The 14,119-nt window shown below is 39.7% G+C and overlaps 2 protein-coding genes across 3 annotated transcripts; one reads left to right on the forward strand and one right to left on the reverse strand.

Annotated features, from left to right (window-relative positions):
• Window positions 1-917: 917 nt before the first annotated feature.
• LOC107101873 (5-phosphohydroxy-L-lysine phospho-lyase-like) lies at window positions 918-8,043 on the reverse strand. The gene is made up of 11 exons (XM_015400955.1): window positions 7,773-8,043; window positions 7,561-7,679; window positions 5,055-5,214; window positions 4,899-4,973; window positions 4,734-4,821; window positions 4,523-4,639; window positions 4,328-4,410; window positions 4,026-4,251; window positions 3,710-3,864; window positions 1,400-1,489; window positions 918-1,063 (listed from the first exon to the last, which is right to left on the reverse strand). Exons 1-11 carry the CDS (start codon window positions 7,829-7,831, stop codon window positions 922-924), a joined length of 1,314 nt encoding a protein of 437 aa, XP_015256441.1. The 5' UTR covers window positions 7,832-8,043; the 3' UTR covers window positions 918-921.
• A 388-nt stretch (window positions 8,044-8,431) lies between these two features.
• Window positions 8,432-14,038, forward strand: LOC107101434 (protein FAM53C-like). Of its 2 annotated transcripts, XM_015400356.1 has the most exons (5): window positions 8,432-8,459; window positions 10,228-10,477; window positions 10,572-10,632; window positions 10,706-11,508; window positions 12,821-14,038. In XM_015400356.1, the coding sequence occupies exons 2-5, from the start codon at window positions 10,394-10,396 to the stop codon at window positions 13,055-13,057; spliced, it is 1,185 nt and encodes a 394-aa protein (XP_015255842.1). In that variant the 5' UTR covers window positions 8,432-8,459; window positions 10,228-10,393; the 3' UTR covers window positions 13,058-14,038. The 2 variants fall into 2 exon arrangements, with proteins under 2 accessions (XP_015255842.1, XP_015255851.1); XM_015400365.1 differs by lacking the exon at window positions 8,432-8,459 and having other exon boundaries at window positions 9,942-10,477.
• Window positions 14,039-14,119: the final 81 nt, after the last annotated feature.

Below are 14,119 nucleotides of genomic sequence, written 5' to 3' on the forward strand. Positions count from 1 at the left end.
TAACATCTGAAATGAACTGCGAGTGTGTCTGATTGACAGCAGCCTTATATGTGGAAATCTACCTCTGAACAACTTCATGAATGTCTCATCTGACAATGTTGAATGCTATTAAAGGTTTTCTACAGGTTTGACAAACCTTTAAATGTCTTCATTTTCCAGTTTGAGATTGTCGGCCTTCATGTCTGCAAAGAAGAAAAGTATGATCTCAGTTTGAAACGAGGTTTATTTAGATTTAAAAAAGAAAAACTACTATGGTACACTGCATTGATGCCGTCATTCAAAGTGTCCCTACTGGGGACTCGATGCAGATAATTTTTTTGGTGATCATATATTTTGGGCTTTTCTCTATTAGCTATATTCATCCCAAATGGGCAGACTTGAAATAAGTCAAGTTTCTTTATGAACTACTGAAACAGCCTTTTGAGAATTAAAACTGATTTCATACTGGAGAAATTTACCATTGCAATTAACCCAGACCTTGGGGAGCAGTGGGCTGTATTCCTCTCTTTGAGCCTTAATAGTTGGCTGCAAGCTTTAAACTTCCTAATAATTAAATTTGGGTCCATTCTTCTTTGTAAATTAATACTAATTGATAATTTAACTTTATTGATCTCACATTGGAAACCTCTGCAATTAACTCATCCCTTGGGCAGCAGTGGGCTGCCATTGTGTGGCGCTCAGGGACCCAGAGTGGACACTGTAGGGATCGAACAGGGTACTTGCAAACTTCTCGGAGCACAAGCCCACTGCTGTAACCGCAAGGCCAACACTACCCTAATCAGACTGATTCTAGATTATTTTTTTGTAATATTGATCAACACGAGAAGTTTGTTAAATCTGGTGCAATGTATCATGCAGTTAATGTGTTATAAATGAGTTGTTTACATGACATTATTACCACTGGCATAGGCTGAGTTTGTGCTACAAACCCGTCAGGATCCGATCAATGCACTGAACAACTAGTTGTGCGTCTTCCATACTGAAGCACATGGGAGGCTTAAACTTGAGGATGTTTTCCCAGGGGCCATCAGTGCTGACGCAGATTTGATCCTCTTCCTTTAATCTAGAGTAAGGAAGGCACCAGAAAATTAAAAGGAAGCTTAAATCAGTTCTTGGTAATAAACTTCCAATAATTTGTACGTTCCTGCTTAAAAACTGGTTGATGTTCATGAATCGTTGTCATTGTTAGAGAAAATTTAGCAGCTATGACGCACATCTTAAACGTGAAACACCCTTAATTTAGTGTCATTAGAATCCTAGTGTAGAAACTTAATCCACCTCTGATGTAAAATGATTTGCCTATTCACTATGCGCCATTGTTAAACTCGGTGTAGCTCTCCTTGTATCATCTTTTAAGTAAGGTGATACACATCAGGAAAATAGGACACAGCAGAATTACCTTTTTACCACCTGTGCTGCAGTTTTGGTTGCAGGGGTTTTGCTTTGCCTGTCTGTAACCAGCTCCAGTCCCACAAACAGACCGACCCCTCTGTGGGCAAAAAACCAGAAACATTATAGTACATTTTTGTTCAAACGAGACAAAAATGGGTTTTTTAGGCATAATGTTGACATTTTGAGATTCCCATTGGAATTAGATATTTAGAAATAAATTATTCAAATGACACATTCAGATTTGTCCTTTATACTGACATTGTCTTACAAAGAAATGTAGGATCTCAATCTAACTATTGTCACAGACTTTAATGTAGTTTATTGGGATTTAAATTGATAGACCAACACAAAGTAGTGCATTGTTTTGAAGTGGAAGGAAACTGATTCATCCATTATTTATACCTACTTATCCTCCAGAGCTCCGGACAAAAGCTGTGGTACAGCATGGACACGTCTACAGTCCATCGCTGAGACACTGAATCACACTGCCAACAGTAATTCAGAGGACATACTGACCTATAAAAGGTGTTCTTGTACTATGGGTCCCCAGAGAGACCCTACATATATGCTGGGCAAACCCCAGATAGAAACTCCCAGGTCAGAATTTGAACAAATGGACCATTTTGCTGCAAAGTACGGAGCCCCTAAAGGGACATGGAGGGAAAAAATAAACTTTTGCTATATCTTGCAATACTTTTGCAAGATCTCGCAAAACTATTGCGGAATCTCGCAAAAGTTCTTTTTTTCCCCTCCATGGCCCTTTAGGGGCTCCGTAGCAAAGCAATAGTATCCACAGGCCTCAAAATGATGGGTTTCAAATTCTGTACTGATTCCCTAATCAGTAAATTAGAGTCAATTTTTATGTAACTGATTGTAATTATGTAATCTGCTATGGAAACTTGGCAAGATTGCTAAACTGTTATAATGAATAAAGTTCTCTGGTCAATGTAATCATTGACCTGCATGCGAAACTAACCTGAACAGACAATTATAAGGTGGTACAAGTTGGTAACAGGCTGCTGCAGAGCTGCTTTTATTTTCAACAGGGAGAAAAAATAATGGATGGAATTTTCTCTGGATGGATGAATACAGCACATTAAGGTTTAAGAAAAGATAATCGAACAAAGTATTAAAGCAGGCCTCTGAATGCAAATACATGCCAGGTTTTTCAGATTTCTGTTTCTAAAATAAAGATTTTTAGGAACTAACAAAGTTTATGGATACTGCATGTATAAATGTGAGAAACAATGTGTCTATGTGCCATTTTAAACTTTTCCGTTTAAATGAAAACTGACTTATCATATATCAATATAAAAATGAGTAAACCCTTTTTATGAATTATTCAAGCAAATAAAAAAAAAAAAATCATCAAATTAAGGTCTAGAGTTTTGTTTATCATTTTCAAGATACTAGATGCAAAACATTTCTTGTGAAACTTACTAGCCATAGTTGTTCTCCTTTCTAACACTTACTTAGTTCCACTTACGTTTGACCAGAATGAATAAAAAGTGGATGTTTCACTAATTAAGGAAATGCTGCAATGAAGGCTTGACCAGTCGAGCATAGAAAGGACATCAGCAGGCTCGGACTGGGAACGATTTTCGGCCCTGCCATTTTTCCATCTACATCGGCCCACTTATGGAACCCCCCTGCTCTGTAACGTCCAGCAGGGTTGCCAGATATCACTGACTCACGGTTTCCAGCCCAAAAAATGTCCAAAAACCGCCTGTATATACGAAACCTCGCCCAATTTGAACCAAATTCTATTGATCTCTGAGGCCATAAATCTAAAGAAAAACATTTTTTTTAGCAATCCTAAACTGCCAGTTTGGGAAACATCCCAACCTGGCAACAATGCACGTAAGATGGGGAAACGTTAGCCTTTAGATGCGAAACCCCATAATGCACCGCAATGTATTTTTGCAAAATATTGAACATAAATTCGCCAACTAAAAAAAGAACATTGTATTTTCGTTTAAAGAAAGCATTTTAGTTTTATTATAAGTTAGTTATTTTGCAAGGAGTTTGTGTGAAGAAATAGAAAATGCCAACCGTCACAAGGATGTGCATGAAAAGGAAGGCTTTTAGGTAGTTAACATTGTATTACTTATTATTTACTGTCACAGGTAGGTGCTTAGGGTGCCGGTATGATTTAAGGAGGGCCGGCCCTCGCACGCTGAAGTTAGGACCGTCCCACCGGGCAAATGCCCGGTGTCACAGATTACCAGTCCAAGCCTGGACATCAGAGTATCATAAATGCAGATAGGTTAATACCTGACCTGCTCATATGAGAAAATCTGAGAAAACGGACTCTTACCGGACATCTCCGATTATTTCGTGTCTTGTTTGGAGTTTCTTCAGCAAATCTTTCAGATGAGTTCCCACCCTGACGGCATTTCCTCTTAGATCTTCCTTCTCTATCACGTCCAGAACTGCCAGACCGATCGCACACGACACTGGATTACCCCCGAACTGAATTTAGTTAGAGAAACGTAAAAGTTAATCCACATAGGAATAAAAATGTGATAACAAGAAGGTTTTTCTGTTAGGAGAACAGTAAAAATGCCTCTAATTTTAAAACAAGTATGTGCTTAGTTATGCTGGCCTTCTCTATAAAATTGCTGTACAGTTACCGTATTGAAGTACTCCACTCCATTAGCAGTGAAGGCTGCAGCTATCTCCACAGTGGTTGCAACACAGGCCAAAGGATGTCCGTTACCCATCGGTTTGCCCATGGTAACGATATCCGGACAGAAATCCTCTCCCTGAAGCTGGAAAGCCCAGAAGTGAGTCCCTGTGCGCCCAAATCCTGTCTGAACTTCATCTGCGACAAACACTCCACCAGCTGATCGCACATATCTGTGGAAAGTAGAAACGACAACGTCACCCTATGCAAGCAGTGGCAAAGAAACGTAGCTAATAGATCAGTACTGACTCTGCGACTTTAGACGAGTATCCTTGGGGCAAGATGATTTGTCCACCAACACTGGGCATTGATTCAGCAAAGAAGGCTGCAATCTAAGGGAGAGCGAATAATGAATATCGCAAAAAATGTCATCGACTTCTGTTGTTAACTGTAGCAGGTAAAGTTTGGGTGAATTAATCTTATAAAATGATGGATTAAATGTACCTTTCGACCTTTTCTGCTGATCTCCTCTATCAAGTCTTTTACTGTATCAGCATAAGCTTGACCTGGATTGGGATGCTCTTCTCTGTATATTCCTCTGTAAGTGTCAGGTAAGGGTGCCTGTGAGGACATATTGCGATCTCTCAGACAGGCAGGACTCAAATATTTTGTTGTTTCTAAATTTGCATGCTCTAAGTTTCATATATTTACACACAACATGAACCCATTCTTTCTGTCCTGTCAGTTTTCGGAACTTGTAAGGACTGATGTCGATGAGAGACTTAAGATGCCCGTGGTATGCACTGGTGTGAAAGGAATGTATAAATGAGAAAATATATTTTTTTAATTTAATGTGTTGCTCATGTATTTAGATTCTTACTGGTCAAGCACTATAACATCCTCATGCTGGGTGTACTGCTCTGCAAGGCGGAGGGCAAGATCGTTGGCCTCTGAGCTTTCAAAGAAGAGAGAGTGATCACTTAAAATGTTCCTTCTCAGGTGTGGTCTTGTGAAGCTTCAGATCCAGATTTCTTACCCAGAGTTGACAAAATAGAACACCGACAGTTTCTCAGGCAGGGTGGCAGCCAGTCGGTCTGCATAAAGGACGATGTTGTCATGGAGGAACCGGGAATTTGCATTCAGGAGGTCCATTTGGGCTGCAGCAGCCTTTGTTATATCTGGATGGCAATGTCCCACTGCAGGAAGAACAGCGTTTTGCAAACTATTTATATTACAAAATAAAATATTTTTCATTAACATCAACTAGGATTTAATAACTGAATTTCATGTGTACATAATTGTAATGTAGAGGGTTAATGAAATTATTTGTAAGAAAAAAAAAATCTTAAACTTAATCCCCTTTTATTTTGATTCCCCTTATTAACATCCAGTGCATCTACTTGCATTTTAAATTCACCTAGTTAGGAGATAAAACAATCATGTTTTCAATTGGGTAAGTTTTCTATAAACAGGATCTACCAACCCATACAGAGTACCAGAGTGAAACATAGGATGGTAACATTAAAGGGGAACGCCGTTTTTTTTAATATTGGGCCCTTGATTTTATGTTATTATATCATAAAATGTTATAACGTCGGATGACATCATACACGCGCCGCTTTGTTTTTAAAAAATATATAAAACTGCGGATGTCTGGGGGACAGTGATTCGCCTACATGTTATAAATGCTAGCATACCATAAAGAATAAATTCTGAACAGTTTACAGTAGTTTGTGTCTTCAAACTAAATAGGAAGACGTTACTTGGATGTAACCTAACGGAATATCTTCAGAACAGCTCCAAATGACACAAAACTCATATGGGTGAGTAGTATGATGTAATAACGTAAAATCAAGGGCACAATGTAAAAAAAAATGGCGTTCCCCTTTAAGTTATGGAGATCCATGTTTATTTTGCTTTTTTTTAGGGTGGGAACTATGAAACTGGTCAGAGTGTATGATATAGCTTCATAAATACAGTGCAATTCTGAAGAAAAACCTGCTAGAGATTCTGGGTGAGGTTAACCTTCCAGTGGTTACAATGGCCCTAAATATGGAGTCGGTGCTTTGGGGGATGGGTTAGGTTAAAGCTTAATCATGTGTTTCAGTGGCAATGTCAAGTTTTTGGATCTAAATCCAGTGGAGAATCTCTGCTACCCTCTGTGAAGAGGCTTTGCAGCATTCGATGCAGGACCAGCAGGTTCTGCAACAGGTTCTTCCCCACCGCCATCAGACTGTTGAACTGTCATGTCACAGACTCTGCATCCCACTAATAACACCAAACCACTTACAATAATTTGGAAGTTCCTGCTTAAAACACACAAACACTGCATATTGCACCATATATATATATATAAATACTCTGAACTTCCCATTCAATGTGTTGTTTACAACATGTTTATTTTTTTTCTCCCACACTGTTTACATTTGATCACTGCTGCACTTTATGGAATAGAAATATTTATCTACTGTCTGAAAAGCTGTACTAAATGAAATTTTGTTTTGTATAAACTCTGCATATACAAAATGACTATAAAAGTCATCTAAGTGGTAAGTGAAATCATTGGGAATAAAAAAGGATGTAATAAACTGATCATCCAATATTCTTAGACTTAGACAGACTTTATTTGTGACTTTGTACACAGAGTGTAAACATAAGAAATTTGGTTCAGTACAGGTCTCAAGACATTTTAATTTTTAAAGTGCAGCCTTGATAAAGGTAAGCAGCAGTGATAAATGTAAACATACGACTGTATATTAGTTACAGTTCCAACATTCAGGATTTTTTTTTTTATAAGCTAATTTTATACAACATTCAGCAGTCTAATGGCAGTGGGGAAGAAACATCTGGAATCTGCTGGACGAGCATTAGATGCTTCGATGTCTCTTCTCAGAGGGCAGCAGGGAGAACGGTCAATGGTGGGTTTATGAGGGGTCATTGATGATGTTATGGGCTCGGGACACGCAGCGCTGGGATGAAAAGTCTTTAATGGAGGGAAGAGGAGCCCTCATGATCCTCTCTGCTGTTCTCACCACCCTCCTCACCTTCTTCCTGTCTGAGGCGCTGCAGCCTCCATACCACACAGTGAGACAGCTGGTCAGAACGCTCTCTATGGTGCTTCTGTAGAAGGTGGTGAGGATGGGTGGGGGCAGGTGGGCTCTCCTCATCCTCCTCAAGAAGTACATACGATATTATAATAACAATATTTCTCCAATATTCCTAAATTTCAAGCTATTCTGCTATAACTGGGCAATAACAGATGTCCAGATATTAGATCTGGTTAACACAGGCCCAAAAATGGAAAATTAAAGCTTTCTGCAATGTAGGGAGGGGATGATTGGAAACTATGAATCGTGTTTTTATCATCTAACATTTGTGCTGTGGATGACTCCTTAGAAAAAAAGTTTGTAAAAACTATATGAATACTTTGGCTAGAAAGCTTTAACAACAGGTAAAAACAGTGGAAAGACTTCCTGCCACCGGGTGACAGTATTGCATATAATCTATATAAAGGATCGGTTATTGGTAGTGTAAAACTTTACCATGTTGAACGTTACTGATGCAATCCAGAAAACGTTTTCCATTTTCGTCAAACAGATATTGTCCTCTTGCTTTGACTATCTTCACAGGATCGTCCGAATAAAACAGCCTCAACGACTGGCTGTGATTAAACAAGATAGGGGTCAGCTCAGTGGCCTACAAGAGAAAACAAATAACCAACAATAAATAATAAAAGAACTCTGATTTTACCTACCCAATTAACCTCTTTCTCATTTCGAGTGTTTCCGCTTTCTTAAATCTTTCCTCTGCCATATCTTATCTTGGTTCGTCAGATGAAAACGCTCAAGAAAAATATTAAACCAATGAGGGGTTTATATTACCAAAGACTGTCGGTTGTTATGTAAATTAACCTGTTTTGCAAAAGATCCAGAACCTTTTTCTTGAGCAACGTGAAAACATCCTCCACGCATGCGCAAATCCCAGCCTGGCGATTTAAGTTTACCCTGTTTTGACAGACTTTTGCTTTTACTTCCAAATGGAAGTAGACCTATAAAAACAACTTTTCAATATTTATATTTAGTAATATTTTTCGATATTACTTTCCAGTATTATACATGAAAACGAAAACATTTGCGGTAGGGTTTTGAAAATGTACTGTGCCTTTAAGTGGAACGGTATAACTGTGTGGATGTAAGGGGGTAATACGTGTGAATATTATTGTTACGTGCAATACCAAATATGTTTAGAGTTTAATATATCTAACCTAACATAAACTAAAACAAATATGCGAATCGTTTATCTTTATTTGCAGGCTTAAAGTCCTTTTAGTGGGAAATTGCTTTCATACATATGGCTGCGTTGGTATTGCCCAAAAGCTATATAGCCTCTGTAGCTCTCTCGGCCGTGTGAGTTTCGGTTGCTAAGGAACCACAGAAAGCAGGTAACGCATCATGTCAGCTGTAGCGTGCTAGCTTTCAGGATGGCTGCGTGACTGTGATATGAGCCGATAAATTCAGGAGTGGCATATTTTCACAGCCTTACAAATGGTGCTTCCAAGTGAACGGTTGTCGGTCAGAAATTAAGAGGGGAACTGAAAGAATAAATGCCAGTGTTTTAAATTGGCACACTTATCATATCAGCTTGCTAACGTAACCGGCTAATAACTTGATGTCTCACGGGCTGCATCGTGTTACGAAGCTAGCTTGCCTACTAGCTTCTGCATTAGATTGATTTAACCATAAAAATCTATCTGGATAAAATATTTAATGCAGTTGATGTTTCAGATCAATTTCAGCTATCGATTGTATTTATTTTTTATTAAAAAATAAGCGACCTGCGCCACCATGTTAAAACGCTCCTAGCTTTAGATTTTGTTCAACACTCTAAATGACGTTTAGGTTAAATGTCTATTTTATTTTTCCTATACATTTCCACGAAACAACTATAATTTTGAGGACATGTTATTTTATTGTGCATATACTCTTTATAATTATTTAATGTGCTAGCTTTAAATTAGCAAATGATTGCTGACACCACTGTCTTTGCTTTGGTTTTGGTCTTTCAGGGCTGTTGCTACTTGATGAGGTTTGGTGTGCCACTCTTTGACTTGTGTGGCATGTGGAACTAGGCTAGCAATGTAGCAACCAGTGTTGTCATGAGATGGCAGGCTTTGGAGGCCACATCTAAAAACCAACACTTGTTAAGTTTCAATGTGCCCTGAGAATGTTTTAAGTTTATTTTTCTTCTGATTATGGTTTAGTTTATAGCATTTATGCTGTAACTGTTCATTCTGTTGGCATTGGTTTTGGTATTATATGTACTTTAGCCTTTGCACTCCTCAACACTAGTGTTAACACTACAAGGGCATGCTTCATTTCCATTTAACAGTTATATGGTCTTTTGTTTAGTTTCAGTTTGAGAAGTAGTTTAAAGATTTGTGTAATGTTCCTTCTTCAGCCAATGTGGGTTAATCTTTAGGAAAAGAGGAAAAGTGAGTCACAACGACTTGTGCTGAAATGTGATATAGAAAGAATGAGCCACCAGATAGGATGTACGATCCCTTGTGGTCTTCTTCTTTTCTTTTTTTTTTTTATTGCACCCATACAACCTGGTCAATGTGGTTTTACTCCTCTGCCTTGCTGAGATCCTGTGGCTTATTTCAAACCCCTGTCCCATTCATTTTCCACAGACTTCCCCCTCCATCCTCTCCTTTTTAGTTTTCCCTGCCCCCTTCCTTTCTCTGCAGCACCCAGAGTTCTGGGAAGGAACTTTAGTTGATTGGATCCAAACTAACATGTCTGGCCTTTACGTTAGTTTTTAACTTTGTACCTGTTCTAAAATATCACTATTCTGAGTTTCTTGTTTTTTTGTTGTTTTTTTTTGTGTTGTTTTTGTTTTAATGGGTGTGCACTCTTTAGTTTTAATGGAATGTGAAGTCCTCCTTTGTTCAGGGCCTCCTTACGTCCCCGTGTGCTCTCTGTCTTTGTGAACCTGAACTTCTCCCTTTCATGTACGAAGTGAATGACGCAGCTCACAGATCCCTGCTTAGTTTTCATGCAGAAGTATGCTCTCAGCACTCATGCATTCTGTTCCTCAAGCTGTTGCTTTGTAAGATACTGTTTAATTGACTGTTCTCTGCATTGTAACAGGTCTGTTTAATGATCTCTGCTCTGTCTCACCTTTGAGTTTTCATTATTCTGTCCCTTCAGCTGGCACAGACATGAGGATGCTATAGCTGGAGGGCTGGGCAGTCTGGCTGGTTGAGGTGTGGAGGGACACCACAGACCACGCCAGAGTTCTGACAGGGGAAGAAAATAGAAATTTCACCACTCTCGGTGGATCTACCGTCTTCATGCGTCTCCTTGGACTGCAATTATGGTTACACTTATCACGGAGCAGCTCCGTAAGCAGAGTTTAGAGGAACCTTATCACAAGGCTTTCACATTCAATGCCAGTGTGGTAAGTGTTGTAATAATGATAAACTCACTTGACCTTTGACATCATTTAGCTGTGCATTTGAGCTTTGAAAGTAAATTTTTGCATTTTTTAATAGTCTCTGCCTGCAGTGGGCTCGAGTCCCACCGTTTCTTGGAGTGCTGGGAAATCAACACAAGGTAAGATGGAAGAATTTGGAAAGGGAAACTTTAATCGTGATGAAAATCTTAGTTGTATTTGTTTGACTCTTAGACACCAGCTCAGCCTCGCAGCAGTCATCCAAGGCACATGTTTTGGCTGAAACGTGTGAACCTTGGCCTCGTTCCCGCTCTGGAGAGCCACTGCAGGAACCAAAGCTTTCGCTCCAGAGTTCCCCTCCACCACCTCCGAAACGCCACTGCCGCTCGCTGTCTGTGCCAGAGGATCTGTCCCAGTGTCGCTCCACTTGGCACCCAAGCGCATCAAAAGTCTGGACTCCAGTTAAACGGGGCTGCCACAGCGGGGGAGCATCAGGTTCCGGCTCTGGAGCCAGTTCTCTGCTTTGTGGTCCCAGTTCTTCCTTCACCTCCTCCTCTTTACACTCGTCCTCTAGCCCTAACTTCTTTAGTTTAGCCTTGTCTTCTGACTCCTCTTTGTCATGCGGCTTCCCATGGGATCCCTGTGATACACTGAAAGGTGCTTGCTCTGCTTCCCTTGCTACTCCTTCCTCTTGCTCCTCCTCACCAGCTCCCCTGGTTTCCAATTCTGTCCTTCACCGTCGCTTCTCCCTTTCTCCTGTGCACATTCAAATCGCCTCGGTGACGTCCATGCACGCCCAGCCTTCCCAAGCTCCTTTTACAGCACATAGCTTTTCAGGCCCAGAGTATCCGACCCTGTGTCCCTCGCCCACCTCAGCCTGCAGTACACCGTCCTGCTCTAGGCGGGACCTGCACCCTGCCCTGCCACGATGCCACTCGCAACCCTGTGACATGCGCAAACCGCGGTTGAAGCGGCGCCACGACCCAGATATTCCGCCTTGCTCCAGGCCAGGGCTGGACTTCAGCAAAATGACACAGGTGAGAAAATCTATTTGGATCTGAAAGATTCCACATACGTTTTAGGTCATTTTTTTTCACAAACTTTAATTTGATTTTTTTTTTGTCATAATGGACCAAAGCAGTTTAATTGTAAAGTGTTTTCTTTCATAATGAATTTAAGACGTGATGTTTGTATCCAGCCTCTACCTCTGATGCCCCTAAATAAAATGTGGCTATAAAAGGCAAAGAGTAATGACATGATTATTCACCTAAACTGAACAAGGAGCATGGCACTCCTTTTTATTTGGGGGGGGGTTGCAGGTAATGATGGCAAAAAGTTTTTTCATTTTTTCAGGGGTGAAGCATTCCCTTCCAGCTGCACAATTACTTTTTCCTATAGCCAGAGCAACTCTAGAATGGTTTATAGCAAAGTAGAATAGTTATTATGACCTGGTCAAAGTCAAAACTTGATGTCCAGCTGCTGTCAGTCCAATCGGATTTTCTCCTATTCACAAAAGGAGCAGAGCTTTCAGTTTCTGAAGCTGGATGCAAACCACTGTTGTCTGCAAACATTACAATTCTGTTTTGTCTTGTTTCACAAGAAGTCTGTGATTTTTTTCCACCACTTTATTTTAAATTAAAGTCTGGTTGTTATACAAGTTAAGAATGTGTTTGGAACTGTTTTAATTGGGGATCTTCTGATTAGAAATCATTGGATATGGGTCTGATATTGGGTAAAAAAAAAACCTTTTGTTGTTGACTATGCTGTTTTGGCAATTTGCTTGATTAAACCTTTTCCAACACACTACAGTACAAAATAAGTAATAGAAACATGTAGGACTTTGACTTTGAATTATGAAAAAAATGCCAGGGCCGAAAATCGTTCCCAGTCTGAGCCTGCCCTCTACAGAAGGAGCCCAGTCTTTTTGCACACTTTACTTGATCACATCTGATATGTTAAAGTACCTCAATTACCCTGAACCACATTGCTGCCTCTATAAAGGCCCTTTCTATTATCCCTTTCTAGTAAAGAGAAGCTTTCCCAACCCATGATGCTGCCACGTCCATGCTCCACATTAGGAAACAATGTTTATAATGATGGGCATTGCTGGTTTTGTCACACGCTATCCTAATTTCTCAGGTTTCCAGTTTTCAATGATGGTTGTTTCATATGTTTAAATCATACTTAAATTCTCCCTGTCCCATCTTCTGTGTTCTTTGTTCTTCATAATGGTAGAACCTTAACAGAAGTTAATCTAGATTTTATTTAGCCCCTCCCATCTTCATCTGCAGATTTTTCTTATTTCTGTGTATGATTTTTGTTTTTGTTTTTTCCCCTTCTCCTGTACAGATGAGTAACTATGACAGCCTGGTGGGTGGAGCAAGTGGGGGCATCTTTCCTGTGTCTCAGTCAGAGCAGCGCTTGGCCTTCTCGCCTGCTGAATTCCTGGGAAGGACTAGCATCGGCCCGCTGAGTGAAAGTGAAGAGGAGGAGGAAGAGGGAGAAAGGACTGTTTTAGCTGTTGGAAAGGTTCTTTTTGAAAGAGACTGTACAGATTTGGACTTGAGCCTCATAGAAGAAAACTGACCATGATGTGGTGCTTAATGTTCCTACTGCATTCATAACCATAAAAGCACACATGTAGGCTTCAGGTAGAGCCTTTTGGGAATAATCTACTCTTAATCGCTTGAGTTGATGATTGAAGCCAATTTTCAATCAGCTTGCAGTGTAGTGTGTAAGCTCAGTTTTCAGACTCAGAAATGTCAGTGCCTGCCTGCTCAGCCCTCTTAAAGGGAAATGCACACGAGCAAACAAGCAGTTTTTCATGTGAATACTTTGATGAATTTTTTTGTTTTTAATCAGCAAGAGTCTTAACATTATCCGCTGCATCTCTGTAGTCTTTCACAGCCTTATTGGTGCAACATATGGAAGTGAAGGAAAAAAAAAAATATATCTGCTTGAATTGAAAATCTGCACACAAGCACTTGTGGTGGTACCATGTGCAGAAGGAACTCATATCTTAGTGCTATCCTGTATATTTAACAGGAACATTCCAGATTCTACTTAAATATTTTGAATTCTCCCTGTAAAAGAAATGAGTTTTTCAGTTTCTGTTGTACAATACGTTTGCTTCTTCAAAGGGAATTTGTTTTTTCTATTGTAGTGAAATGAATAATAGGAAAGCATCCTTCACAAATGATGCATCCTTGACCATGCTGTTAACTTGACCATGCCTTAATCTTTAAATGCAGAGCCATGGGTGCTCTGGTCCCCTTTTTACAGCGAGGCACATTTATGGTCTCTGTTTGCACTCATTCAGATATTTTTGAATGCTTGGCACATAAACTACAATAGCTGAAAGAATAACTGAATCAGTGCAGCAGCTGGACTCTGTGGCACACTAATGTACTGCACAGCAGTAAATACTGAGTTCATGTTTCCACCCTGTTCTGAGTGGATGTGGCAAAGGCTGGAGTAATGAAGATGATTTGTGGCCTTCGAGTTATCTTTCATGTTTTCAAATGAAAAAACTCCTGTTGCACAATGTATGAATGAATAAAATTTAATAGGCTTTTTTTCCAAAGATCTTAAGCGTTTGTTTTATGTTAATTAACTTTTGAAAATGATGAAATGTAGAATAAAATCACT

This window comes from Cyprinodon variegatus, unplaced genomic scaffold (assembly GCF_000732505.1).
Source record: "Cyprinodon variegatus isolate N-32 unplaced genomic scaffold, C_variegatus-1.0 Scaffold31, whole genome shotgun sequence".
NCBI lineage: Eukaryota > Metazoa > Chordata > Actinopteri > Cyprinodontiformes > Cyprinodontidae > Cyprinodon > Cyprinodon variegatus.

Excerpts from the sequence above, each read along its gene's own strand:
- LOC107101873 (XM_015400955.1), bottom strand. The coding sequence starts at position 7,831 with ATGGCAGAGGAAAGATTTAAGAAAGCGGAAACACTCGAAATGAGAAAG. Across the intron at positions 4,252-4,327 it reads TACTCGTCTAAAGTCGCAGA|ATATGTGCGATCAGCTGGTG; the intron begins GTCAGTACTGAT and ends TACTTTCCACAG. Across the intron at positions 1,064-1,399 it reads GCAGCACAGGTGGTAAAAAG|ATTAAAGGAAGAGGATCAAA; the intron begins GTAATTCTGCTG and ends TCCTTACTCTAG.
- LOC107101434 (XM_015400356.1), top strand. The coding sequence starts at position 10,394 with ATGGTTACACTTATCACGGAGCAGCTCCGTAAGCAGAGTTTAGAGGAA. Across the intron at positions 10,478-10,571 it reads TCACATTCAATGCCAGTGTG|TCTCTGCCTGCAGTGGGCTC; the intron begins GTAAGTGTTGTA and ends ATTTTTTAATAG. Across the intron at positions 11,509-12,820 it reads ACTTCAGCAAAATGACACAG|ATGAGTAACTATGACAGCCT; the intron begins GTGAGAAAATCT and ends TCTCCTGTACAG.